Source organism: Mustela nigripes, chromosome 16, assembly GCF_022355385.1.
Source record: "Mustela nigripes isolate SB6536 chromosome 16, MUSNIG.SB6536, whole genome shotgun sequence".
In the NCBI taxonomy this organism is placed as follows: domain Eukaryota; kingdom Metazoa; phylum Chordata; class Mammalia; order Carnivora; family Mustelidae; genus Mustela; species Mustela nigripes.
The window spans coordinates 25320154-25341979 of NC_081572.1; the positions used below are offsets into that span (position 1 = coordinate 25320154).

Genomic DNA, 21826 nt, shown 5'->3' on the forward strand with positions numbered 1-21826 from the left:
ACCTCTGAATTGCATTTATTAAAATGGTGAATGTTACATTTTTTTACCATAATTTTTAAAAAAATCTAAATGCACATATCAGGGGAGAAACTTCCTAGCTTTGCTTAGATTTTTCCAAAGGTTAAGCAGCTCTGATCTGGTCTGACACCTTCATGAAGCAGATGGTGAGACAGAAGCCCAGAAAGTGGATGGGACCTATCCAAGGTCACTTGGGAGATGGCAGCAGAGCCCAGTCAGGCTGTGTACCTGCCTAACCAAGTACCTCTCCCACCCTCTTCTTCCGTCTCTGAAGAACCCTCCCTGAATGGCCCTCAGGCCTCTGCTTGCTCCCAACCTGCTTACTCTACTCACAAGCTATGCAATCTCCCAAAGCTAAAAGGCTTTCCAGAAGCTGGGCTCTTGGCTTGAGTTCGTGAATGTTTGTCTTTAGCTCTAGAGTGGACTCTGAGGACCTAGAGGGCAAGAGAGAATGTTTCTTATTTTCCTCCATATGTCACAAAGCTCCAAGTTGCTTTCTTCAAGAAAGAACTCCCTGTTCACGTGCAAGGAGTAGAGTTAGCAGACAGCCTCTAATGAACGTTCTTTGCCCCAGAGGTCTACCACTCTGTGCGATATGCAACACAGTCTGAGGCTCTCCCAGCCCAGTCCCACTTTCTCCCCCTTCATCTTTCCTAGGCCCTACCACATCCCCGCTCCTCCAGGCAATAAACACTTTGCAATCCCAACCCCATCTCAGTGCCTGCTTCCTCGTGAGCCCAGAAGACACAGTGATCAGCTTGATATTATCATAAGTGCTCCATAAATGTTCATGGAGTGGACTGAACGGGGGACTCTCTGAGGGGGGGTTAGAGAGAGTGGAAGGAAGCTGGTGTTTGGGCCCCTGAGAGCAAAAGAGAGGCTGCCCAGAGAGGATGTGACCATATAGAGGGGGCATGAAGAGGCTGTGCCCCCTGTGACAGGCAGGGAGCCCGGAGAATAACCACGCTTTAGGGCTCTAGGGAAAAAAATACATGGGGTGCAATTATAAAGTGGAGACCACAGAGGGGCTACTTTAAATTAGGGAGTCAGGGGCGCCTGGGTGGCTCAGTGGGTTAAAGCCTCCGCCTTCAGCTAGGGTCACGATCCCAGAGTCCTGGGATAGAGCCCTGCATCCCGCTCTCTGTTCAGCGGGGAGCCTGCTTCCCTTCCTCTCTCTCTACCTGCTTCTCTGCCTACTTGTGATCGCTGTCTGTCAAATAAATAAATAAAATCTTTAAAAAAAAAATTAGGGAGTCAAGGGCTTTATCTCCAAGGACTGAAACCAGCAATGTGAGAAGGGCCCAAGTCGGGGTAAAAGCCTGAATTATTTGGGAGGTGATGCAGGGCCTGTAGCGAGCGCGGGCGGGTGTAGGACATAGGCGCCCGGAAAGGACAGGCAGGGGCCACCGAGTCCCTGAAAACCAAGAGAAGTCACGCAGGGGGTTTCAGCCTGGCATGAAAGGAATGACCCGGCGGCAGTCGCCTGGAGACGCAGAAGGAAAGCCGGAGCCCGGGCCGCCCCTACCCCGCCGTCCTGCCCACCTCCCCCAGTACTGGGTGCCTCGCCCCACTCCCCCTGGCAGCTGACGTCACGGCGCTCTCCGGCGCCCCTGTGACGTCACGCCCCGCTGGGCTCCTACTCCGCGCGCGGGAGGAGTGGCCCGCGGCGGGCGCGTGGGCGTGGCCGGATGAAAAAGATGGCTGCCAAGCAGTCTCCGCCCAAGTTGATCGGTGGGTGCGCGCCCCCGCGCGGGACTCTGGCTGCTATGGACGCGTCGGCGGCCGCTGGCGGGAGGGCGCGCGCGCGCGGGGTCGCTGGGGTGCCGCGCAGCCTCTTTATCCCAGGTCCCCGCGGCGCAGGGCCGCGCTCAGAGCGCGGGCGACACCATGAAGTCTCTAAAGAAGGAGTCCCGCCTAAGAATACCTGCAAACAGATTCTTGGAGGCTGCAGAAGCCATTAAAGGTTGGCGCTGGCTGCCTTGGGAGCTCAGGAGAACCCGACAGGGGCTGGGTTTTTGGATGGGATTCACGACACGGGGCCTGGAGGACGGGGGTGACAACAGGATGGAGGTAAAGATCACGGGGGAATGGGGTACGGAATAAGGCTACCCCATACCTCAGGGATGATGTACAAGGCAGCGCGACCCGCGAAGGGAGGAGGTCCAGTACCCTGGGCCTTGGGGATGGGGACATAGGAACACTGACCGAGGCCTCAGGGATCAACTGCTGGGGAGATGGCTTGGGGCAGGAAGGCATAGGAGACCTCTAGGTCTAACCATATCTTAGGGTGGGACTCAGAAGGCAGGAGCCCTCCACTGGGTGGGGTGCAGAAGAGTCAGGAAAGAGTTTCAGAAGGGCCAGGAACTGGAGTCCTTGGGAAAAGAAGTTCAGGAAAGAATGCAAGAAACATGTGGAGGTGGTGAAACCAACACCTTGGGTGGATTCTTGAGGATGTTCACCTAAGAGACCTGCTGGAAAAACCCAGAAGAAATGACTAACTCGGCCAGTTCTGTTTCCCACCACGTATATCCGTCCTTTCGGGATGGATAACACCTATCCCGGTGGTTTAACCTGGAGCCCATTGCAGACATGACTACTTCTGGCTGCCTCAGCTACCCTCTGGTTGCAGGTGGCAGGGTCCCGGGGTGTCTAACTGCACACTGACCCCCATGGACATGTTCCTATTTGCAGCCCACCCCCTGTTTCCATTTACTGAGGGTCTGCTGTGTGTGGGCACCGTGCTGGGCAGCAGTGGTGTCAGTATCTACTGTGTGACCCCAGCCCACAAGAAACGCAGAGTCTAGTGATGTGGGAGGAGGAACCAGACAAATATGAGTGCTGCAATATTGGGATCCCTAAGTGGTTATGGGGGCTCAGAGTACCTGACCCAGGCCTTAGATGCTAGAATCTGAGGGGAAGGTTTTCTGAAGAAGGTGGCATCTGTGGCTGGCCTCCTTCCTCCCCTCCCCCGCAAAAGGCAGTTTGCTTCTCCAGGCTAGCAGGAGCCATGTGAGCTAAAGCATGGAACTAGGACATTGGTGGCCAGGGCAGAGGTGGTGGGTGTGGAGTAGAGGGAGGGAGCCAGACAGGGCTGCACAGGTAGGCAGGGGCCAGACCAAGCAAGGGCTTCACTTGCTAAGTCAGAGTCTGGATGTGCTCTTGCAGGCGCTGGGGAGACCCAAAGCCTCAGAGCAGTGGTGAAAAGCTCAGTGGGAGGAGAGGGGGAGGTCTGCCATCAGCAGGGACCCCTGGGAGGCCTGTTTAGTCAGTATGGCTGGCTTTAATCCCTCTTTGTAGTACAAAAGTCCAATTTAGGCTAAGTTGAGATGCTGTTTCATGATATAACTTTCTTAAGATTTAGAGAGGGACAACATGAGTGGGTGGGGGAGGGGCAGAGGAAGAGAAACAGACCCCCCACTAAGCAAGGAGCCCTCTGAGGACATGGGGCTTGATCCCAGAACCCCAAGATCATGACCTGAGCCAAAAGCAGACACGTAACTGGCAGAACCACCCAGGCACCCCTCATGATCTAATTCTTAATAGTGGACAGAGAAAGAAAAGGAGCTGGGACCTTTTCCCAAGGGCAGTCAAGGTCTTTCCTAGCTACTGCCTCCTGCACACCTAGTTTCTGGATCTTATCAGATTTGAACTTTCTGCTGTACACAAATCAAGGAACGATTTATCACTACATAGTTATTTTTAAGAAGGGGAAATGTAATTTGTTAAATAGCCATTTGAGTTGAGAACATGCACCAGGGTGAGGAGGGGGAAAAAAACCTGTTTAGTTTAGCATGCAAGATACCTTTTTTTCCTCCTAAATATCTCAGGGGACGTTGGTAATGTAGTAGGACAATACTTTTATTCCCCCCAGCCCCGATATAATACACTAATCCACAAATATGATCTTATGCTGTATTTCTCCAGGGTCTCTGAATTATAAGCAAAAAGGCAAGCAAATATTGTGACTATAAATCTGTTTAGGGATGCGAGCCCTTTTGCCTTCCAAGTTTGTCCCTGCTTTTGTTACGAAACTGGGAAGATTCCCAGCAGTCCCAGATGCCCCTCCCTGATCAAGGAAAGCTCAGCCCTGGTAGGGACAGCGTCTCCCTTGGTTCCCCCAGTGCAATCTGGGGGAAGTTCTCAAAGACCTTGATAAACACGGAAAAAGGATAACGTCTAGATAACTCAAGAAACAGAAAACTCAAGGCCAGGTTTCTCCTCCAAGGCATCCCCCGCTTTCCTCCACTCCTACCCTGCCTGAGCACCTTGCTTCCAGCTGCCTGGCCTACCGCTGGCCAAAATGTCCCCCAACTGCCCCGTGCAAGGGGGCTGGTCTTCTACCCCCTCACGGCTGCCAGAATCAAGGGAGAAATGCCAGCTGTGGGGCTCACCAGAACCCCCCCTCAGCTTGGCTTTCCAGACCAAAGAACAGGAAAATAGCTGAGCTTCCTTAGGTTTAGTAGTGAGACACATCCTGACCCTGCCGAGTACCCTCCCTCAGGTCCTGAAATGACCCCCACACAATCATCCTTCCTCCCTGCTCTCCCCCGCTTGCCTCTCCATACTACTGAGCTCCCCCGCCCAGCCCCCAGTCCACCTGGCTTACCCTCATTGGATGAATCACTCTGAAATGCTGCTTTTACCAACGCACCCTCGTGGACCAAACCTCCTTCCTGCCAGTGAGAAGACAAATGCTTCAGCCTTACTTTACCAAGCTGACATGCCTTGATTTTTCTGTCATCCCTAATGGCACCCCCACCTCCCCCAACAAGCCTTCTGTGTCGCCATGCCCCCACATATGCCATGCTCAGCCCTGCCTCCCCCTTTGCTCTGTGACCTCACCTGGAACAGCTCTGTTTGCTGCTCTGCCTGTCCCAAGGTTTCTGGTCCTTCAGGGCCTAAATCGGCCTCTGACCCCTGCACGTGCTCTTCTGGACCTTTCTTTACAGCCCTAACCTGTAGGATCCGCATCCATTTGTCCTCCTTTGATGTGTAACCAAACACCTGGTCTTTGCCACTAACTCAGGGCCTCATGTGATGCTGGTGTATGTTAGTGTCTGCTGCTGTTTTCAGCTCCTCAAGAGAAGGAGCCCTATCTTCACCTTTTATACCACCGCCTCTGCAGTTCATAGCACAGAGAAATTGCTTGGTAAATATTCTGTAGGGTGAATTGAAGTTTAAGATGTATATATCATTTTTCCAAAGTATTCCTTAACTAGAACATACTGCTCCCTGACTGTATGTTATACCAGAGCTTTGAACTGCATCCAAGATAACCTCAGAAAAACCTCAGAGCAGAGTTTCCCGATTTTGTAAACCTTTAGCAATGTTGAAGGTTTATAAATTTACACATGGTGATTAGACACCCACCAGTGAAAAGCACACATCTGGAGATGTGTAATCCCTTGGGAAGCTGTCGATCCAGCCGAGGTGACAGACGGGAGGAAGCAAGTGTCCTGGAAAACATAAATAATTCCAAAATAGTTATTTATGTGAAGTCTGTTTATTTATGTGCTTAACCCCTACACCCAGTGTGGGGCTGGAACTCATGACCCCCAGATTGAGAATCACGTGTTCCTCCCGACTGAGCCAGCCAGGCGCCCCCAGGTTCCAAAATGTGTATTAAAACCAGCCTGCAACTGCTCCCTGTTGTCTCTTGGACGACCACCAACACAGGTGACTTTGGGGAGAAGGGAGAGAGGAAGTAGAAATTCAAGCCTAAGGGTGCACCTCCCTGTGGGGCAATAGATGGGACCAGAACGTGGGGTTAAGCCCATCTGCCCTGTTTGTGCGCGCGCACGTGTATGTGTGAGTGTGTGTGTGTACGCATGTACACCGAGCCCTGTGGTTTCACTGATAGATACTCCTGGGTGTCTGCTGACCCCGTCGCCGACTCTGACTGATAGGCCCCATTTAGAGTTACGCTGTTGGGATGATTCTGGCTTCGGTGTTTTGGCCACCATGTGGCCACTTCCTACAAAACATTTGACTTGGGTCATCAAAACCCCCGCTTTGATGTTTGAGTGATAATGGCCCCTTGAACATTAGAGCACTCTGAGTAGCAGTGGACAAAACCAAGTTTTGGTTTAAAGTCCCTAAAGGCTGGACTTGGGCTTTCTTTTGCGTATTCTGTGTCAGGCCTTAACCTAAGAACATTCTAAACCAGGGACGGCAGCCAGAGAAACAAAATGCATTTGAAACTGTAAACCCACGTCTGTGGAAGGAAGACAGGGAGGGCGTCCTGGCTGGGGAGCAACTTGCTCTGTCCACGAGTTCTCAGTGCTGTGCTCCTGCCGGCCTGTGCAAGAAAGAGGGTCAGATTTCTCCACTTTCCTCCAGTCCCATGAGCCGCTTTTGTCAAGCCCTTCATGCCCCCCATAGACTCCTAAAGACACCCCCCCATTCCATATTGCATTCCTTATCCATTCCTTGCCATGTTATGACCCTCAGGGTAAAGACCAAAGTCCTTTACACAGCTCACTAAGCTCTGAGCCATGTGGCACCCACTTCCCTCCCCAGGCACAGCTTCCTACCCCCCACCTCGCTGCTCTCCAGCTATTTAAAAAATGTGCTTGGAGTTCCAGATGCCCACTCTCTCTGTTGCCTCTAGGCCTCTCCGTGCTCTTCCCTTTGGAATGCCTATTCCCCAGAGCCTTTCCCGTGTCTAAGCTCCATCATCTTCAGCTCATAGTGTAAACATCACCTCCTCAGGAAGCCCCCCACTGACCTCCCCACTGGGAGGCTGGGGTACCTCCCCGGACACACCCCTAGTGATCCTAGTTCAGGGAACCTGTTAGATGGTCTTGTTTGGGCTTGTGCTCTTGGATGCCCGAGACTCTGCTTTATATCCCCAGAACCTAGCACAATGCCTAGCGAGATGCTTACACAGTATTTATTAAATGAAAGAATGTGAAATAAATGCTCAGGGGTGAAGGTTCTGCTTTGCCCAGAGCATCCGCATTTTAGCCAGTGTCCTAAGAAACCTGACGTCTTCACCTAGAACAACGTGTCAATGCAGCTAATGCGGAGAGCTGGGAAAGCATCTAGTTCTGTTGTCCCAAACTCCTATGCTTCAGAACCACCAAAGGAGTTTTTACAAAATACAGTTCCCTTGGCCCTGGCCCCAGGAAGTAGCTAGGAAGCTCTATTAGTAAAACTCTTCAGAAGACCCTCAGACAGACATTTGACAAATATTTGGAAAACATTGATTTAGTCGGGCTTTCTCTTTTTACAAAAAGGAAAACAGAGACCAGGAGAGGCTAGGTGATACACCCAAGGTTGTATAGCTTATAAATGGCACATCCTGGAACGGACTATCTTCCGATCGCAACTCCAGCTCCAAAAGTTCCAGTCACTGTAGCAGGCCAAGGGGGACAGAGAACTTTGAGAAAGTTCTCCAACTTTGAGAGAGAACTCCAAGCCACCTTGGTAGCCTCTGCTGTCTGCCTAGTTGTTGAGCTATGCCTTCTACCATGAACTCTAATGTAGATAGATATTAGCTTTTATATATTAGAATATATATTATATATCTCTATTAGAATATACACAGTACATATATTTATATTTCAGCAGTGGTACCTTTCTGCTTCTTTTTAGAAAAGAAGAGGACAAAGATAGCTGAACAGCCCACACCCCCCATTCAGGAAGAACCTGAGCCTGTCAGCAATGTCCTACAAGGGGATGACATTCTTGCCTTAGCCATTAAGAAGGAAGATCTAAAGAAGGTAAGGATGAAGTCCAGGATCCTTTATTGCAGGAGCATTTCTGGGTCAGTCCGCCTGGTTGGGAACATCAACCGTGCCCACTGTCTCTCCACCATCTCTCCACTCAGAGGGAGTGTCTAATTCCATAGAAAAATCGAACATGGATTCTTTGCACTTTTGCATCTAAAGGAATTTTTAAAAAATATTTTATTTATTTATTTGACAGAGAAAGACACACAGAGAGAGGGAACACAGGCAGGAGGACTGGGAAAGGGAGAAGCAGGCTTCCTGCAGAGCAGGGAGCCCAATGCTGAGCTCGATCCCAGGACTCCGGATCATGGCCTGAGCTGAAGGCAGACGCTTAACGACTGAGCTACCCAGGCACCCCCATCTGAAGAAATTTACTATGTGGTTTATTTTAACATTGCTGAGAGTCCTAGAGAACCATAGGGAAATGACATGTTCAGGTGTCTTGCTTCCCACTGAGGCAAGTGCCAGTCACCCCCATTTCATAGAAGGGAAAATGACTCTGAGGAGTACATTGCAGGCGTGGATACAGCTGCTGAACCTGCACCCCATGCTTTACCCTGGAAGAGTCGGCCACTTCTCACCTGCACTGTCTGGAGGGTTTAAATGTTACTTTTTCCCTCCCGGACATCACTGAGACTTTAGTCTGTGGCATAGACATTTCCTCGACAGAGCATATGGACAGAGCTGGAACAACAGATTTGTCAGCCTTCAGGAATTCCACCAAAAATTAGGACCGAGGAGATGGGTGGTGTTTTTCTTCCTCCTGATCTCAAGTGGAATTCTCCTGTTTCATTTTATTTTGGTTTTTTGGGGTTTTTTTTTAAGCAACACATTCCTCGCTTCATTGAGACACAAGATCGACCTGCTGTTACCCAGAAATTTATCATTCGGAAACTCAAGCCCAAGGATCCGAAGAGGAAGGTCTGCCACTTAGTTGCACATCCTGCTACCCCAGATGCAGCCACGAAGCCCCTGGACTACTCTGGTATGGCACAGGCTTGACCCTGGCAGCCTTGGCCTCTGAGTTCATGGGCCCAGCCTTGGGGAGGAAAATGGGTCACCAGCAGAAAGTAACTGCCTTGAAACATTGACATGAGCTAGTCCCTCCCTGCCATCCCCCCAGGCCCAGGCGACAGCTTCCATGGCTGTGACCAGATCCTGCCTCACCACATCCTGGGGAGTCTCCAGGACTTTAAGAGAATTGCCATTGCTCAAGGGAACACCCAGGTTGGTTTGCACAGAGCTATGGGGAGGGGAGCAGTCACTGGAGCCATTCCAGTGGTACCCACCTGGTGGAACCAAGCACGACTTGGGGAATGGGGTTAGACAGTTCCCTCCTGGGCCCTGGAATCTGAAAAGCTCATGACCCTCCCCCTGAAAGAGTGAAGCCCCCTTAGACTGGCTTCAGCTGAAGTCAGCAGTTCACCATAAGGATACAGAGGTGCCTCAAGGAACCCCAAAGCCAGAGTGTGCGGGGCTCCAATTAGAACCCAGAGAGGCATCGGGGCTCAGTGTTCCTGTTCCTCCGCGCACCACTGGCTTTATTAGCCCTTCGCCAAAGCCTGGCCTGCTCGCCTCTTTGGTGCACACGGTGGAGGAGGGCAGCTTCTCACAGCTCCTGTGACTGCGCGTCAGTCTGTCTGTCTGTCTGACTTGAGCTTTGCTGGCTTTCGGCTCCTTTGCTTCCTTGGCTCCAGGCAAAACACCTCTGCCGGGTCAGGTGCTAAGAGGCCTGGGGTCATATAAAAGTGGCTCTGTTGCTCTGCCCATAAAGGTGTCAGTTAGCATCAGTTGTGAGGGGACAGAGAGACTGAGAGTTGCTATGTCAGGGTCCAGAAGAGGAGGGACTCTGAGCAGAGGGGGAGGACGGCAGGGGGTGAGGCCTGGAGAAGTCTCTACTCTCGCCACCGCCCCCCCCTCCGATCCGGCCACCACCACCCCACCAACGCCTGCTTCTTACCCTTTGCATGCTCTCCCTGTACTTTTCAGCTGGCTGAGCTGATCCCCACCCCACCGGCTCTGGTGACACTCATGTTGGCGAAAGAAGAGCCAAAGGAGAAAGCCCCCAGAGAAAAGAAGGCACATCCCTGGGCCCCACCTCCTCAGCACAACTTTCTCAGAAACTGGCAGCGCCACATCGCCTTGCGGAAGAAGCAGCAGGAAGCCCTCAGCGGTGAGCACAGTGGACAGGGTTCCCTCCAGGCCTCGGCCACCACCAAGGCTCCACTGCTGTGTTTTCCTGTGGCTCCACCTGGCCGAAGCCTGGATGCAGCCTGATCACGTTGTGTCCTCCACCCCCTCCACCCCCAAGTGCTTCTTGCTTTTAGTGGGTCCCGAAATCAGCCCAGCCTGGGGCTGACGGAGCAGGGCTACGCTCCTGTTCTGACCTGAGGGAGGAGCTGCATTCTTGGCTCTCTCCTTTCCAGAACACTTGAAGAAGCCAGTGAGCGAGCTGCTGATGCACACTGGGGAGACCTACAGACGGATCCAGGAGGAACGGGAGCTCATTGACCGAATACTTCCAACACAGCATGATGGGAAGGTAAGGACAGAGTTCCCAGGTGCTCTGTGAGGAAGGGGGTTCTGGATCCAAGGATGGCTGCCTCAGGTTGCACAATTAGGAACAAGAAAATTGGGGCACCTGGTGGCTCAGTCGTCAAGCGTCTGCCTTCAGCTCAGGTCATGATCTCAGGGTCCTGGGATTGAGCCCGGCATCGGGTTCCCTGCACGGCAGGAGGCCTGCTTCTCCCTCTCCCACTCCCCCTGCTTATGTTCCCTCTTTTGCTGTGTCTCTCTCTGCCAAATAAATAAATAAAATCTTTAAAAAAAAAAAAAAAAGGAAAAAGAAAATATGCTCATTGCAAGGCATTTTGAAGCTCTTAAGGCCTTTACTGTTACAAGGCTTTCAGGGGCCTGACTAGTGAGGTTACTCAGCCTGTGGTGGTCTGAGGTAGTCAGTTTGAGGGAAAAGATAGCATGGTATTGGGATATTAGAATAGTCTAATATCAGTGTTCTCCTAAAAGCCGAGGCTCCAGCTTTCAGGGGACCTGGGGCACCGTCCTCTGCCGTGTTTTGTCAGTTCAGTGCCTCTATGGGCCTGTGCCATCCGTCTGGGGCTACAGAAGAGCACAGTGGGTGCTTCTATCCTGCTCTCAGCAGCAGGGAATCCCCCCTAGGGAGAGTATCTGAGGTCTGTGGCACTCTTGTCCCGCTGGGCACCCCCCACCCCGCCTCCACCAGCCTCTTTCCAAAGTGCCCAGGTGCTATGACTCCCCTGTCCTTCCTTGCCAGACCTGTGAGGAGACCAGTGGGTTCTGGAGTCGCCTGGAATACCTGGGAGATGAATTGACGGGTCTGGTGATGACAAAGACAAAAGCTCAGCGTGGCCTCCTGGAACCCATCACTCACGTCAGGAAGCCCCAGTGCATCCAGGCAGAGATGGGTGAGGAGCGGGCTGGAGACGCGACGGCAGCTTGTGGCTGGCCTAGGAGGGGGAATGGCATGGCTCCGGATGAGAATGGCCTGGGATGGAGCCCATAACCCCTGGAGGTCCAGCCCCCTGCAGTAAGACAGTGATGGAAGGGGGAGGGGGGCAAGTGGGAGCAGGAGCTGTGGGACCGCTCTTTCCACGTGGCCACCATGGCTCGTAGTCATCGAGCTCCTGAAACATGGCTGGCATGGACTCAGGTGTGCTGTAAGAACTGCACACTGGGTTTCGAAGATTAGTACTAAAACATATACTTTATTAATCATTTTTATATTGATTACATGTTGAAATGATACTATTCTCGATCTTGGGTTAAACTGTATTAATGAAGTGAATTTCACCTGTTTCTTTTCACCTTTCCCAGTGTGGCATCTCGGGAATTTCCTGTGACATTAGTGGCTTGCTTTTGTGGTTTGCATGCTATTTCTCTGCTGGGCTCGGGCCCCAGCTGTGTTGGGTCTGCCAACTCCAGTGGGTTTCTTAAGCCCTCTCGTCCTCAGTTTCCCCACCTGTAAAGTACTGTGGGAGTGTTCAGTGGGACCGGGTGTGCAGTAGGAAGTTTTGGCTGGCTGTTAAATACTTAGTCAGATGTGGCTGATGTTGTGATTATAATCCAAAGGTTTGCAGGGTTCTGAGCTGGTCGTGCAGGAGTCCTGCACAGGGCTGCTGAGGCAGTAGGGATGGGCGGGAGGACCGGAGTCAAGCCTCACAGGGAAGCTATACTTTCCTCTTTCCCAGAAGCGGTGCTGGGGTGGGTGCTTGTGGTGCCCCTCATTAGTGGGTGGGGAAGAGACACCAGCAGCCGACTGTGCTGAGGGCCCCTGGCCCCGCCGCTCTAGGATTGCCGGACCGGAAGGAGGCTGGATATCGCTACACCTGGGATCGGAGTCTGTTTCTGATCTACCGACGCACAGAGCTGCGGAAGCTCATGGCAGAGCTGGATTTCAGCCAGCAGGTATGCCTTTGGGCAGTCCCAAGCCCCTCGTGATGCGCCTGTCTTCGGTCTGCTAATCTTCCCTTTCTTGGTCTCTCTGAGGATATTGATGGCCTGGAGGTGGTGGGCCAAGGGCAGCCGTTCACCACTGTGAAGGTGGAAGACTTCAGAGTATTTGACAGGAACCAGGAAAGCTCCTCAGAAGACACAGTGCCCTTGTGAGTCGGCCTGGGCTCCAGGGAGAGGGGTCGGGGAGAGTGGCTTCCCCCGGCGCCTGCAGTATAAAGGCAGACTTCCCACTCCGAAATCCAGGTGCCTCCATCCCCGCCTCTCTCTGGGCCCCTCCCAACACCTGTGCCAGCTTTTTCTGTGACCATCTGCTCCCTCCCAGCAACCAGCCCCTAACGGGCATTTCCCTGCCATTCCTTTGCTGGTAAATGCCGTGCGTGCGGCATGGCCATGCGCGAAGAGTCTCTGTGTGTCCCAGCAGCACCTGCCTGTAGGGATAGAGCGGGACGAGGCCCGAGTGGAGCTGAGGGTACTCCATCAGAGGGCAGAGCCCAGCACCTGTCCAGGCCATTTCCCTGGGTGCCACGGGGCAAGACTGGGGTAGCCTCTGGGGAAGTAAGCCCTTGGTCTTTCTTACAGAGACTTGGCCAGTTATCCTGATGTGGTCCCCATGCCTATTCTTGGCCCTTCTCTGCTGTTCTGTGGGAAGCCAGCTTGCTGGATCAGAGGCAGTAACCCACAGGACAAGGTAAAATGGATTCCACCCTCGCCCACCTGCTGCAAGGGCCTCCCTCGGGTGCAGTCCCAGGGTGACTGTGGCAGTCACAAGCAGCCTGGACAGTCACCTCTTTGCATTTATCTGGTCATACATTTAGCATGTCTGAAAATGGTAACAGGAGTGCTAACTTGCACCAGAATAAAATCACGAGGCTGAAAAGAGACTGTCACAAGCCACCCAGTTTGTACCCAGCCCCCAAGCATGTAAATAAGCAAACTTCAAACAGGTATGGCTTTGGGGCACCTGGGTGGTTCAGATGGTTAAGTGTCTGCCTTCGGCTCAGGTCATGATCTCCAGGTCCTGGGATCGAACCCCACAACAGGATCCTAGCTCAGTGGGGAGTCTGCTTCTCCCTCTGCCCGTCTTGTGCTCTCTCTCCCTCAAATGAATAAATAAAATCTTTTTTAAAAAACCAAACAGGTATGGCTTCAAGAAGGTTCTAAAATATTCTTCAAAGGCGCCTGAGTGGCTCATTTGGTTAAGTATCCAACTCTTGTTTTCGGCTCAGGTCATGATCTCAGGGTCATGAGATTGAGCCCCATATCGGCTTCCATGCTGGCCGTGAAGCCTACTTAAGATTCTGTCTCTCCGGGACGCCTGGGTGGCTCAGTGGGTTAAGCTGCTGCCTTCAGCTCAGATCATGATCTCAGGGTCCTGGGATCGAGTCCCGCATCGGGCTCTCTGCTCAGCAGGGAGCCTGCTTCTCTCTCTCTCTCTGTCAAATAAATAAATAAAATCTTTAAAAAAAAAAAAAAAAAAAGAACCTCATTCCTTAAAAAAAAAAAAAAGATTCTGTTTCTCCTGGGTGCCTGGGTGGCTCAGTCAATTAAGCGTCTGCCTTGGGCTCAGGTCATGATCCTAGGGTTCTGGGATCGAGTCCCCCGTTGGGCTCACAGTTCAGTGGGGAGTCTGCTTCTTCCTCTCCCTCTGTTCCTTCCCCTGCTCATGCCCTCTGTCTCTTTCTCTCTCAAATAAATAGTCCTTTTTTTTTTTTTTAAGATTTTATTTATTTGAGAGAGAGAGACAGCAAGAGAGGGAACACAAGCAGGAGGAGTGGGAGAGGAAGAAGCAGGCTTCCCGCTGAGCAGGGAGCCTGACATGGCTCAATCCCAGAACCCTGGGATCATGACCTGAGCCCAAGGCAGATGCTTAACCAACTGAGCCACCCAGGTGCCCCTAAATAAAGTCTTAAAAAAAACAAAAAATAAAAAACTAAAAAAAGATTCTCTCCTTCTTTCTCTGCCCTCCCCCCACCCCGCCCTGCCCACCCCACCCCCACCCCTGCTTGCAGGCAAGCCCAGCTCTCTCTCGCTTTCTCTCTTAAAAAAACAAAAACAAACAAAAAAAAACTTCAGCTCTAAGGAGCAGAACTGCTCATCAGATACACAATCTGTTTTCTCTCCCCTGCTTGCTGTGGATGGCAGCCTCACAGACAACCGCTACTGGAGGACAATGCTTGCACTCAGAGCGCCCAGGCCCTGGAGCACTGGGACATGGGACTTTCAATGCCAAACCCAGAAAAGCTGCTTTCAGACCAGGATGAATTGGTCACCGGAGGCCAGAGCCTCCCTGAGAGGCATTTCTCTTACCTCCTCCTTCCCTAGAAGCATGTTGGAATTGCTGTCCGCTTGACCTTCGAAACTCTAGAAGGAGAGAAGACATCTTCGGAGCTGACCGTGGTCAATAATGGCACAGTGGCCATTTGGTATGACTGGCGGCGGCGGTCCCAGCCGGACTCTTTCCAAGGCCTGAAGAGAAACAGGATGCAGCGGTTTTACTTTAACAATCGAGAAGGTACCTGGCTGCTTCACTCCCTGCCTCCTGTCCTCTAAGCAGCCATGGTCGGGCTAATGCTCCTGCAAGGTTGAGCCGCTCTCCCCTGCCTATTCCCTCCCATTTCTTTTGTGAATTATGTCCTCTCCCAGCTGTTCATGTCTGGGGGGGGGGGGTCGAACTCTTGAGAACACAGAGCAGTGAGTCACCAGGGAGCAAAAATTTTCTAGGGGTTCAGTTACCTAATTGCTCAGGCCTGAGGCTAGGGCCATCTCACCCACCATCCCTGTTTGCCTGGGACTTTCCAGTTTTCACACAGAAAGTCCAAAGTCCCACATCCCAGGAGAACCCTCATTTCTGGGCAAACCAGGATGGTCTGTCACCCTGCCTGGGGCTCAGTTAACTGTATGTGCATAGGCATAGGGCTCAGTTAACTGCATATGTATAGGCTTAGAGCTCAGTTGACTATATATGCATAGGCTTAGGGCTCAGTTAACTGTATATGTATATAGGCTTAGGGCTCAGTTAACCGTATATGCATAGGCTTAGAGCTCAGTTGACTGTATATGCATAGGCTTAGGGCTCAGTTGACTGTATATGCATAGGCTTAGGGCTCAGTTAACCGTATATGCATAGGCTTGGGGCTCAGTTGACTGTATATGCATAGGCTTGGGGCTCAGTTAATTGTATACATGCAGGCTTGGGGCCCAGCTAGCTCCTCTGTGGTGAAAACCTCTGTCTCCGTCCCTCTCAGGTGTGATTCTGCCTGGAGAAACGAAAACCTTTACCTTCTTCTTCAAGTCTTTGCATGCTGGGATCTTCAGGGAATATTGGGAGTTTGGAACCCACCCCACCCTACTAGGAGGGGCTACCCTGCAGGTCAATCTCTATGCAGTCTCCCTGACCCAGGACATTTTTAGGGAAGAAAGGAAGTTACTAAAGGTAAGAGACCCAGGACCTTGGCCCCGTGGACACCAGAGAGGTTCCCCTGGACTTCTTGGTGCTGCCTTTGGGAATCCCCTTTCTCCCAGCCCCAGAGGTGAATGTTTCACAGACAAACAGCTGGTTTTGCTCAACACACACTCCCCAGGGCTTTGTGATGTAAAAGGCAGGTGGCACAGAGAGTGGGAACAGTTTTCTGCCCCATCCTGCCTGGAGGCCCCCAGAACTGCTAGAAATACCTTTTGTGTTTGTTCACGTTGTCTGACACTATCTATCCCCTGGGGTCAGATTTAACTGGCAAACCTTTAAAAGTAGAGAGAACCCCCTAACTGGTGGGGCTGACCCCAAGAGAGAGAGTGTGGGCTCAGGGGTGGGCACTGGGCCCCAGGTCCGCTCCAGAGCTGGCCAGCTGGGACAGTGCTTCCAGATGCTCTGTAGAAAGCAGCCTGGTTCCTACTGTGGCCGCTGGATACGAGCCAACTCCGGTAGCTGGGGCTCAGCCCACCGGAGCACAGGTGATATGGACAAGTGCCACGTCTGCTTTATTTGCTGACGGTAGGCCCCCTCTCTCTCAGGAGGAGCCCCTCTACTGTTCCCGTGGCACCCAACAGGGTGGTCAAGCCATGCTTGCAACAGGGCCCAAACCGTGTGACCCCCTGCCCCTTGCCCTTCTTCCTAACCTGGGGAAAATGCTGACTCGGTGACCTCTGGCCCCATGAGGGAGCGACATCTCCTGGACTGCTCCCCCCCTACAGCCTATCAGATATCTGGAGATACCCAAGGATTTTGAGTCTGGGAACAGGAGTGTGTGTGAGAGATAGAGAGACAGACAGACAGACAGATGGTGGCAGGAGCTCAACCCCTAGGAAGGCACAAAGTCTTAAGGGCTCTGGCTCCCCTCAAGGGGGCAACACGGGTTTCAAAAGGCTGAGCTGCCATCTTGTCTCCCCTTCCTGTCCCCAGCACAAGCTGGCTGCCCACGAAGCAGTCACCATCGTGGAGAGTGTGCTGCAGGAGCTGCTGAGTGGGATCCTGACCCCGGAACGCGCACAATCCCCTGTCGATGCCTATCTCACGGAGGAGGACTTATTCCACCATAGGAATCCTCGGGTACAGTGCTGGCCCCTGCACCCTCACACCACCACCACCACCACCCCTGCAACCCCGGGCCTATTCTGAGCATCTGCCATGAGTAACTCACTTTCTCCTCCCAGCAGCCAGGGGCTGGGGGGGATACAATTTAGGTCCCCGCTTTACAGTGAGGAAACTGAGGCTCAGGGCGGTATTAAGTCATTTGCCCAAGATTACTTAGCAGGTAAGTGGATGCTTGGCCAGAATAGAGCTTCACAGACTCCTTCATTCAAACCCCATCTTGCTTGGAAATGCAAATACAAAAAAAGCTGTAAGTCAGAGATACTCAGGCAAAAGGGAAGTGAGGAGCTGCTCTGGCCACAGAGGCTCCTGTGGGCTTCTTCCCTGTAGCCTCCATCCGTACTCTGGGGGTGGGAGTTGGGGAGGGGAAACGGGGGAGGCTCCCCGGGACTCTGGGGACCCCTCCCCACCATCTCCCCGTTACGTGGCTTTACTTGCCTTCGCTGCAGCTGCATTACCAGCACCAAGTGGTGCAAAGCCTGCACAGCCTGTGGCGCCAGTACTTGGTGGTGCCCCCCAAGGCCGAGGAGGCCCAGCCCGGCGAGGAGGAGCACCTCAGCCCCAGGGCCCAGCCGGCTGTGCCCCTGCCAGCCACCTTGGAGAAGCCCCCCCTGAACAGGGAGCCTTCAGCACACTTGAAGGGCCCAATCTCCGAATCCCAGCCATCCCGGCAGGAGAATGAGGCCCGGAGGGACTCCCGGGATGCTTTGGGCTCCCAGAAGCCCGGAACCAGGGCCCGGGCTGCTCAACGGAAGAGCATTATGGAGGAGATCCTGGTGGTAGAGAGCCCAGACCTGAGGAACACAAAGAGCCCCAGGGAACCAGATGGCTTTTCCCCGCCTGAGTGGAACCTCTGCCTGGAGGATTTCAGAAAGGTTCTTGCCTGACTCTGCAGGGGTGGGTGGGGTTGCGGTCCCAGGCTGGGTGCCAGGGCACGGAGGGAGGACCCCAGCAGGCACCCAGGCCCCCATGGGCAAAGAGACCCTTCTGAGGGCCCAGGGGAAGCAGTCTCTTGGGTCATCTCTTTTGGTCTTGGGTGCCTAAGCCGCTCTGGTGCAGTGAGGGGGGCTCCCTCTCTGACCCAAACACACCTTGGAGAAGAGGGTTCATGGGTGCATGGTTCCGGGGGAGTCCCCTCTCCATGGCTGCACCTGCTCCTGGCTGTCTGTCCTCACAGCACCAGTCCTGTCACTAGAGGACGCAGGGACCCCGGTGTCCCACGCAGGACAGTTGCCCATGATACCTATGACCCTGCCAGGCAGTGATGGCACTCCCGGAGGAGAACCAGAAGGAAGATGGCCTCATTCGGCTTAACAAAGCAGCCCTGGAGTTGTGCCAGGAGCAGAGGCCTCTGCAATCTGACTTCCTGCACCAGATGTGGTAAGTGTACCCCCCACCCAGCCGACCCTGCCTCCCCACTGTGGCCTCTAACCCCATCTAGCCTGTGGTTCTGGGCATGCTCCTCGAGCCCAGGTGCAGAAAGGTGCTGCAGACGTCCCCCGCTCTGCCACCTGCCACAGCAGCACCCCCCCAGCCACCTGCAGTTAGAGCTGAGCAAGTGCCCAGTCTCTCTCCCGTCCTCTCGCTCAGTTCCCTTTCAGTGAGCAGAGGAATGGGCCAAGGAGGAACCAGAGGGCAGTGAGGAGAGGGGCACAGCAAGGGCACAGAAAGCCTTGCTTCTCCTGTGGAACTTGCTTGGCTATGGATGGGTGCCTTCAGTGGGGCCTGTTGGTCTGGGCCCAAGCGTAGCCAGGGTCTTAAGCTAACTGTCTCCTGGGCCACTCTTCCCTGGCTACTGCCTGAGGGAAGCCAGATCCCTACCTGAGCGCTGGCACAGGTGCTGGTGAGGCTGCCAGCCCCCTCCACGGTAGCCCCTAGCACCCGTTTTAGAAGGGAAGGACCCACGCCTCCACACGTTCAAGGGCAAATGAGGGGTGATGGCTTGGTCCAGTATGCCTTGCTCTCTAGTTTGCAGCTGTGGCGGGATGTGATCGATGGCCTGGTGAGCCATTCCCTGTGGCTGAGGGCTCTGCTGGGCCTGCCTGAGAAGGAGACCATCTATTTGGACATCCCGGAAGAGCAAGGTCAGACTGCAGCCATGAACTGCCTAGCCTTGCCCCCTTTGCACGCCCATCTCGTGGGATCTCCGTCAGGTTGATCCTTGGAGTTGGCCCCATTAAACCCTCCTGTCTACTGCCAGGATTTGTGACATAGAAGTGACCTGAGTGACCACCTTTGTCCAGTCCCCTGGTTTTACAGGTGGAGTCCCAGAGAGGTTGAATGACTTGCCCATGCCATAGATGGAGCGGTGGGGGAGCTGGGACTGGAACCAGGCCTCCCACCCCTGCCGTGCAGCTCATGCGCCTGGACTGGGGGCTCTGCTCCTTCCTGGGGGAGCAAGGGCTGAGGATCCTTGGCTTTTCCAACCCTGCCTGTGGGGTCCGTGAGGCCAGGTCACACTGTCTTCCACTCACCCTCCCTTAGATCGAAAGTCTCCTGGCACAGAAGGGAAAATGACTACCACGAAATTTGGGAAGGAGGACCGAAAAGGCGCAGCCCAGGAAAGGAAGCAGCTGGGAATCAAAGAGGACAGAAAAGCAGCCAAGTTGCCAGGGAAAGAGGCATGCGGGGACATAGGGTGGGCCCCCAGTGGGGCTGGGGCGGCATCAGAGGAGCTGTGACAGGCAGGGCACTCAGTCTAGCATGACGCCTTGGCTCTTGAGAAAGCCCTGGGCCTCCCCTAGGGACTCATGCAGTCCTCGTGTGTCTCTGTCTCTCCAAGCAGGACCGTGCAAACAGCAAGAAGCACAAGGCGAAGGATGACAAGAAACTGATGAAATCGTCAAGTCGGGAGAGGCTTTTCTTGGAAGACGCTGTCCCTGACAGCACGACCCCTTCCCAGGAACCCATAGATCCCCTGGTCATGGAGAAGTACACCAAGAGGCTACACACGGAGGTGAGGGCCTGAGCCCTGCGGCCAGACCTCCCCTCGCTCACACCCACTCTGCGGACCTTCCTCCCCTCCCTCATCCATCCCGCTTATTCCACGAACAGTCAACCCTAGTGTGTCCTGCTGGAAGGTGGAAGCAGAGCTGCCCTCATGAAGGGCATCCCAGTGTGCAAGACAGGCCTCGTGCATAAGCGACACGCCCCGTGTGTTGGGTGGCAAGCACTCTGGAAGAGCGAGGGATAACCCAGGCCGGGGGTTAGGGAAGGCCTGGGTGGGGGTGGGGGAGCTTCACTGAGAAGGTGACATGGAGCAGACTTGAAGGGAGGTGTGGGGTGGCCCTGTGGCCATCGAGGAAGAGTGCCCTGGGCAGAGGGGGCTGCTAACCCAGGGGAGGGAGTGGGCCAGGAGGACAGAGGGCAGAGCCGCCAAGAGGGAACAAGTCACAGGCCAGGTGGGGCTCTGTAGGCCATCGTGTGGACTTGGGGTTTTTCTGAGTGAGAGGAGTCCACAGAGGTTTGACTGGAGGAGTGACACAGTCTGACTTAGAAGACCAGAGGGATGGACCGGAAGCCCCTCCCTTTCTGCAGTTCCCATTCCTGTCTGTGTGAGGTGTGTCTTGGCAGAGAAGTCCCTGCAGGGAGCAGCACATAGAGTGACTTTCCAGCAAGTGTAAGAGTTGTGACATGCTGGAGAGCCTGTATGCTGGTTTATTCTTTTTATTATTTTTTTTAAGATTTTATTTATTTATCTGACAGATCACAAGTACACAGAGAGACAGACAGAAAGAGAGAGGGGCAAGCAGGCTCCACACGGAGCAGAGAGCCTGATGCAGGGATCAGGCTTGATCCCAGAACCCTGGGATCAGGACCTGAGCCGAAGGCAGAGGCTTACCCTCCTGAGCCACCCAGGCGCCCTGATGCTGGTTTATTCTTAAGCCGCAAGTCCTTAGAGGTTCACCCGAGTATGTGTTCCATTCTTTGTTACTGTTTCAGAGGAGAGGCCCACAAAGCCACACTTGATTGTCACCGTGTCTGATGGCGGCGCTTTGCCTGCCTCCGGTGTGGACAGCTAGATAGTTGGGACCATGTCACATACACTGGGGTAACGCTCTGGATCACATCTGACCAGAAGTCCCATTTGCTGCTGGTGACATCACGGCGATGCCTGAAGGTTGATGGGGTTTAGATAGGAGTTTGAGGGCTGTCTTCAATGAAGAATCCGCCTGCCCAGGCTCAATGTGCTCCAGCCCCATAGGAGGGCACCGTCCTGGAAACATTTCAGTCTGAGGGTCTGTGATCTTACCAGAAGGAAAGCTGGCCTCTGGGTGGCCAAGGTGGAGCTGGCCCACCACGGGAGGAGTAAATGGGTACTGCTCCCTAGAATTACCCCTTTCACCACTCCAGGCTCTTGTGCCCCCATATGTCCCAAGGGCAGGATTACTTCCCCAGATGGTTTGAAAAATAAAACGAGGGCGCCTGGGTGGCTCAGTGGGTTAAGCCGCTGCCTTCGGCTCAGGTCATGATCTCAGGGTCCTGGGATCGAGGCCCGCATCGGGCTCTCTGCTCAGCGGAGAGCCTGCTTCCTCCTCTCTCTCTGCCTGCCTCTCTGCCTGCTTGTGATCTCTCTCTGTCAAATAAATAAATAAAATCTTTAAAAAAAAAAAAAGAAAGAAAGAAAAATAAAACGATCTGCCAAAACAAAAGTTCTGTAGAAACTCTGCAAGTGTGGTTTTACCCCTTTTGCGGCTCAACATCCTGGTGTAGACCCCTCTGCCCGCATCGTGTGCTGGGTGCTGGCTTGTGGGATGCCTTCCCAAAGCGAACCTCTGCCTGTGATTTCACTCCGTTCTTCCAGGTCTACGGGCTGCTGGACACCCTAGTGACTGACCTGATGGTCCTGGCTGACGAGCTCAGACCCGTAAAGGATGTCGAGGAGACTTTGCGTCTTTGCACCTGACTCATGTGCCCCAGGGGCCTTCTGGGAAACTGGTTCGCAAACAAATCAATAAAGAACCTTCATGTTCCCACCACTTCCTTTAGGCCTTCACAT

At 53.6% G+C, this 21826-nt stretch overlaps 1 protein-coding gene across 4 annotated transcripts; it reads left to right on the forward strand.

Annotated features, from left to right (window-relative positions):
• The first annotated feature begins 1667 nt into the window (after positions 1-1667).
• Positions 1668-21799, forward strand: MYCBPAP (MYCBP associated protein). 4 transcript variants are annotated; one of them, XM_059378532.1, is made up of 19 exons: positions 1668-1749; positions 7615-7742; positions 8577-8736; positions 8875-8978; positions 9741-9924; positions 10178-10293; positions 11044-11194; positions 12079-12194; positions 12276-12391; positions 12822-12930; positions 14565-14754; positions 15488-15675; positions 16639-16785; positions 17277-17702; positions 18086-18207; positions 18796-18911; positions 19312-19448; positions 19613-19783; positions 21632-21799. In XM_059378532.1, the coding sequence occupies exons 1-19, from the start codon at positions 1707-1709 to the stop codon at positions 21731-21733; spliced, it is 2826 nt and encodes a 941-aa protein (XP_059234515.1). In that variant the 5' UTR covers positions 1668-1706; the 3' UTR covers positions 21734-21799. The 4 variants fall into 4 exon arrangements, with proteins under 4 accessions (XP_059234515.1, XP_059234518.1, XP_059234516.1 ...); XM_059378533.1 differs by lacking the exon at positions 1668-1749 and adding an exon at positions 1783-1981 and having other exon boundaries at positions 17490-17702; XM_059378531.1 differs by lacking the exon at positions 1668-1749 and adding an exon at positions 1784-1981.
• Positions 21800-21826: the final 27 nt, after the last annotated feature.

Coding starts and splice junctions, on each gene's coding strand:
- MYCBPAP (XM_059378531.1), top strand. CDS start 1,906: ATGAAGTCTCTAAAGAAGGAGTCCCGCCTAAGAATACCTGCAAACAGA. Junction 9,925..10,177: donor GCAGCAGGAAGCCCTCAGCG/GTGAGCACAGTG, acceptor TCTCCTTTCCAG/AACACTTGAAGAAGCCAGTG. Junction 19,449..19,612: donor CCAAGTTGCCAGGGAAAGAG/GCATGCGGGGAC, acceptor CTCTCCAAGCAG/GACCGTGCAAACAGCAAGAA.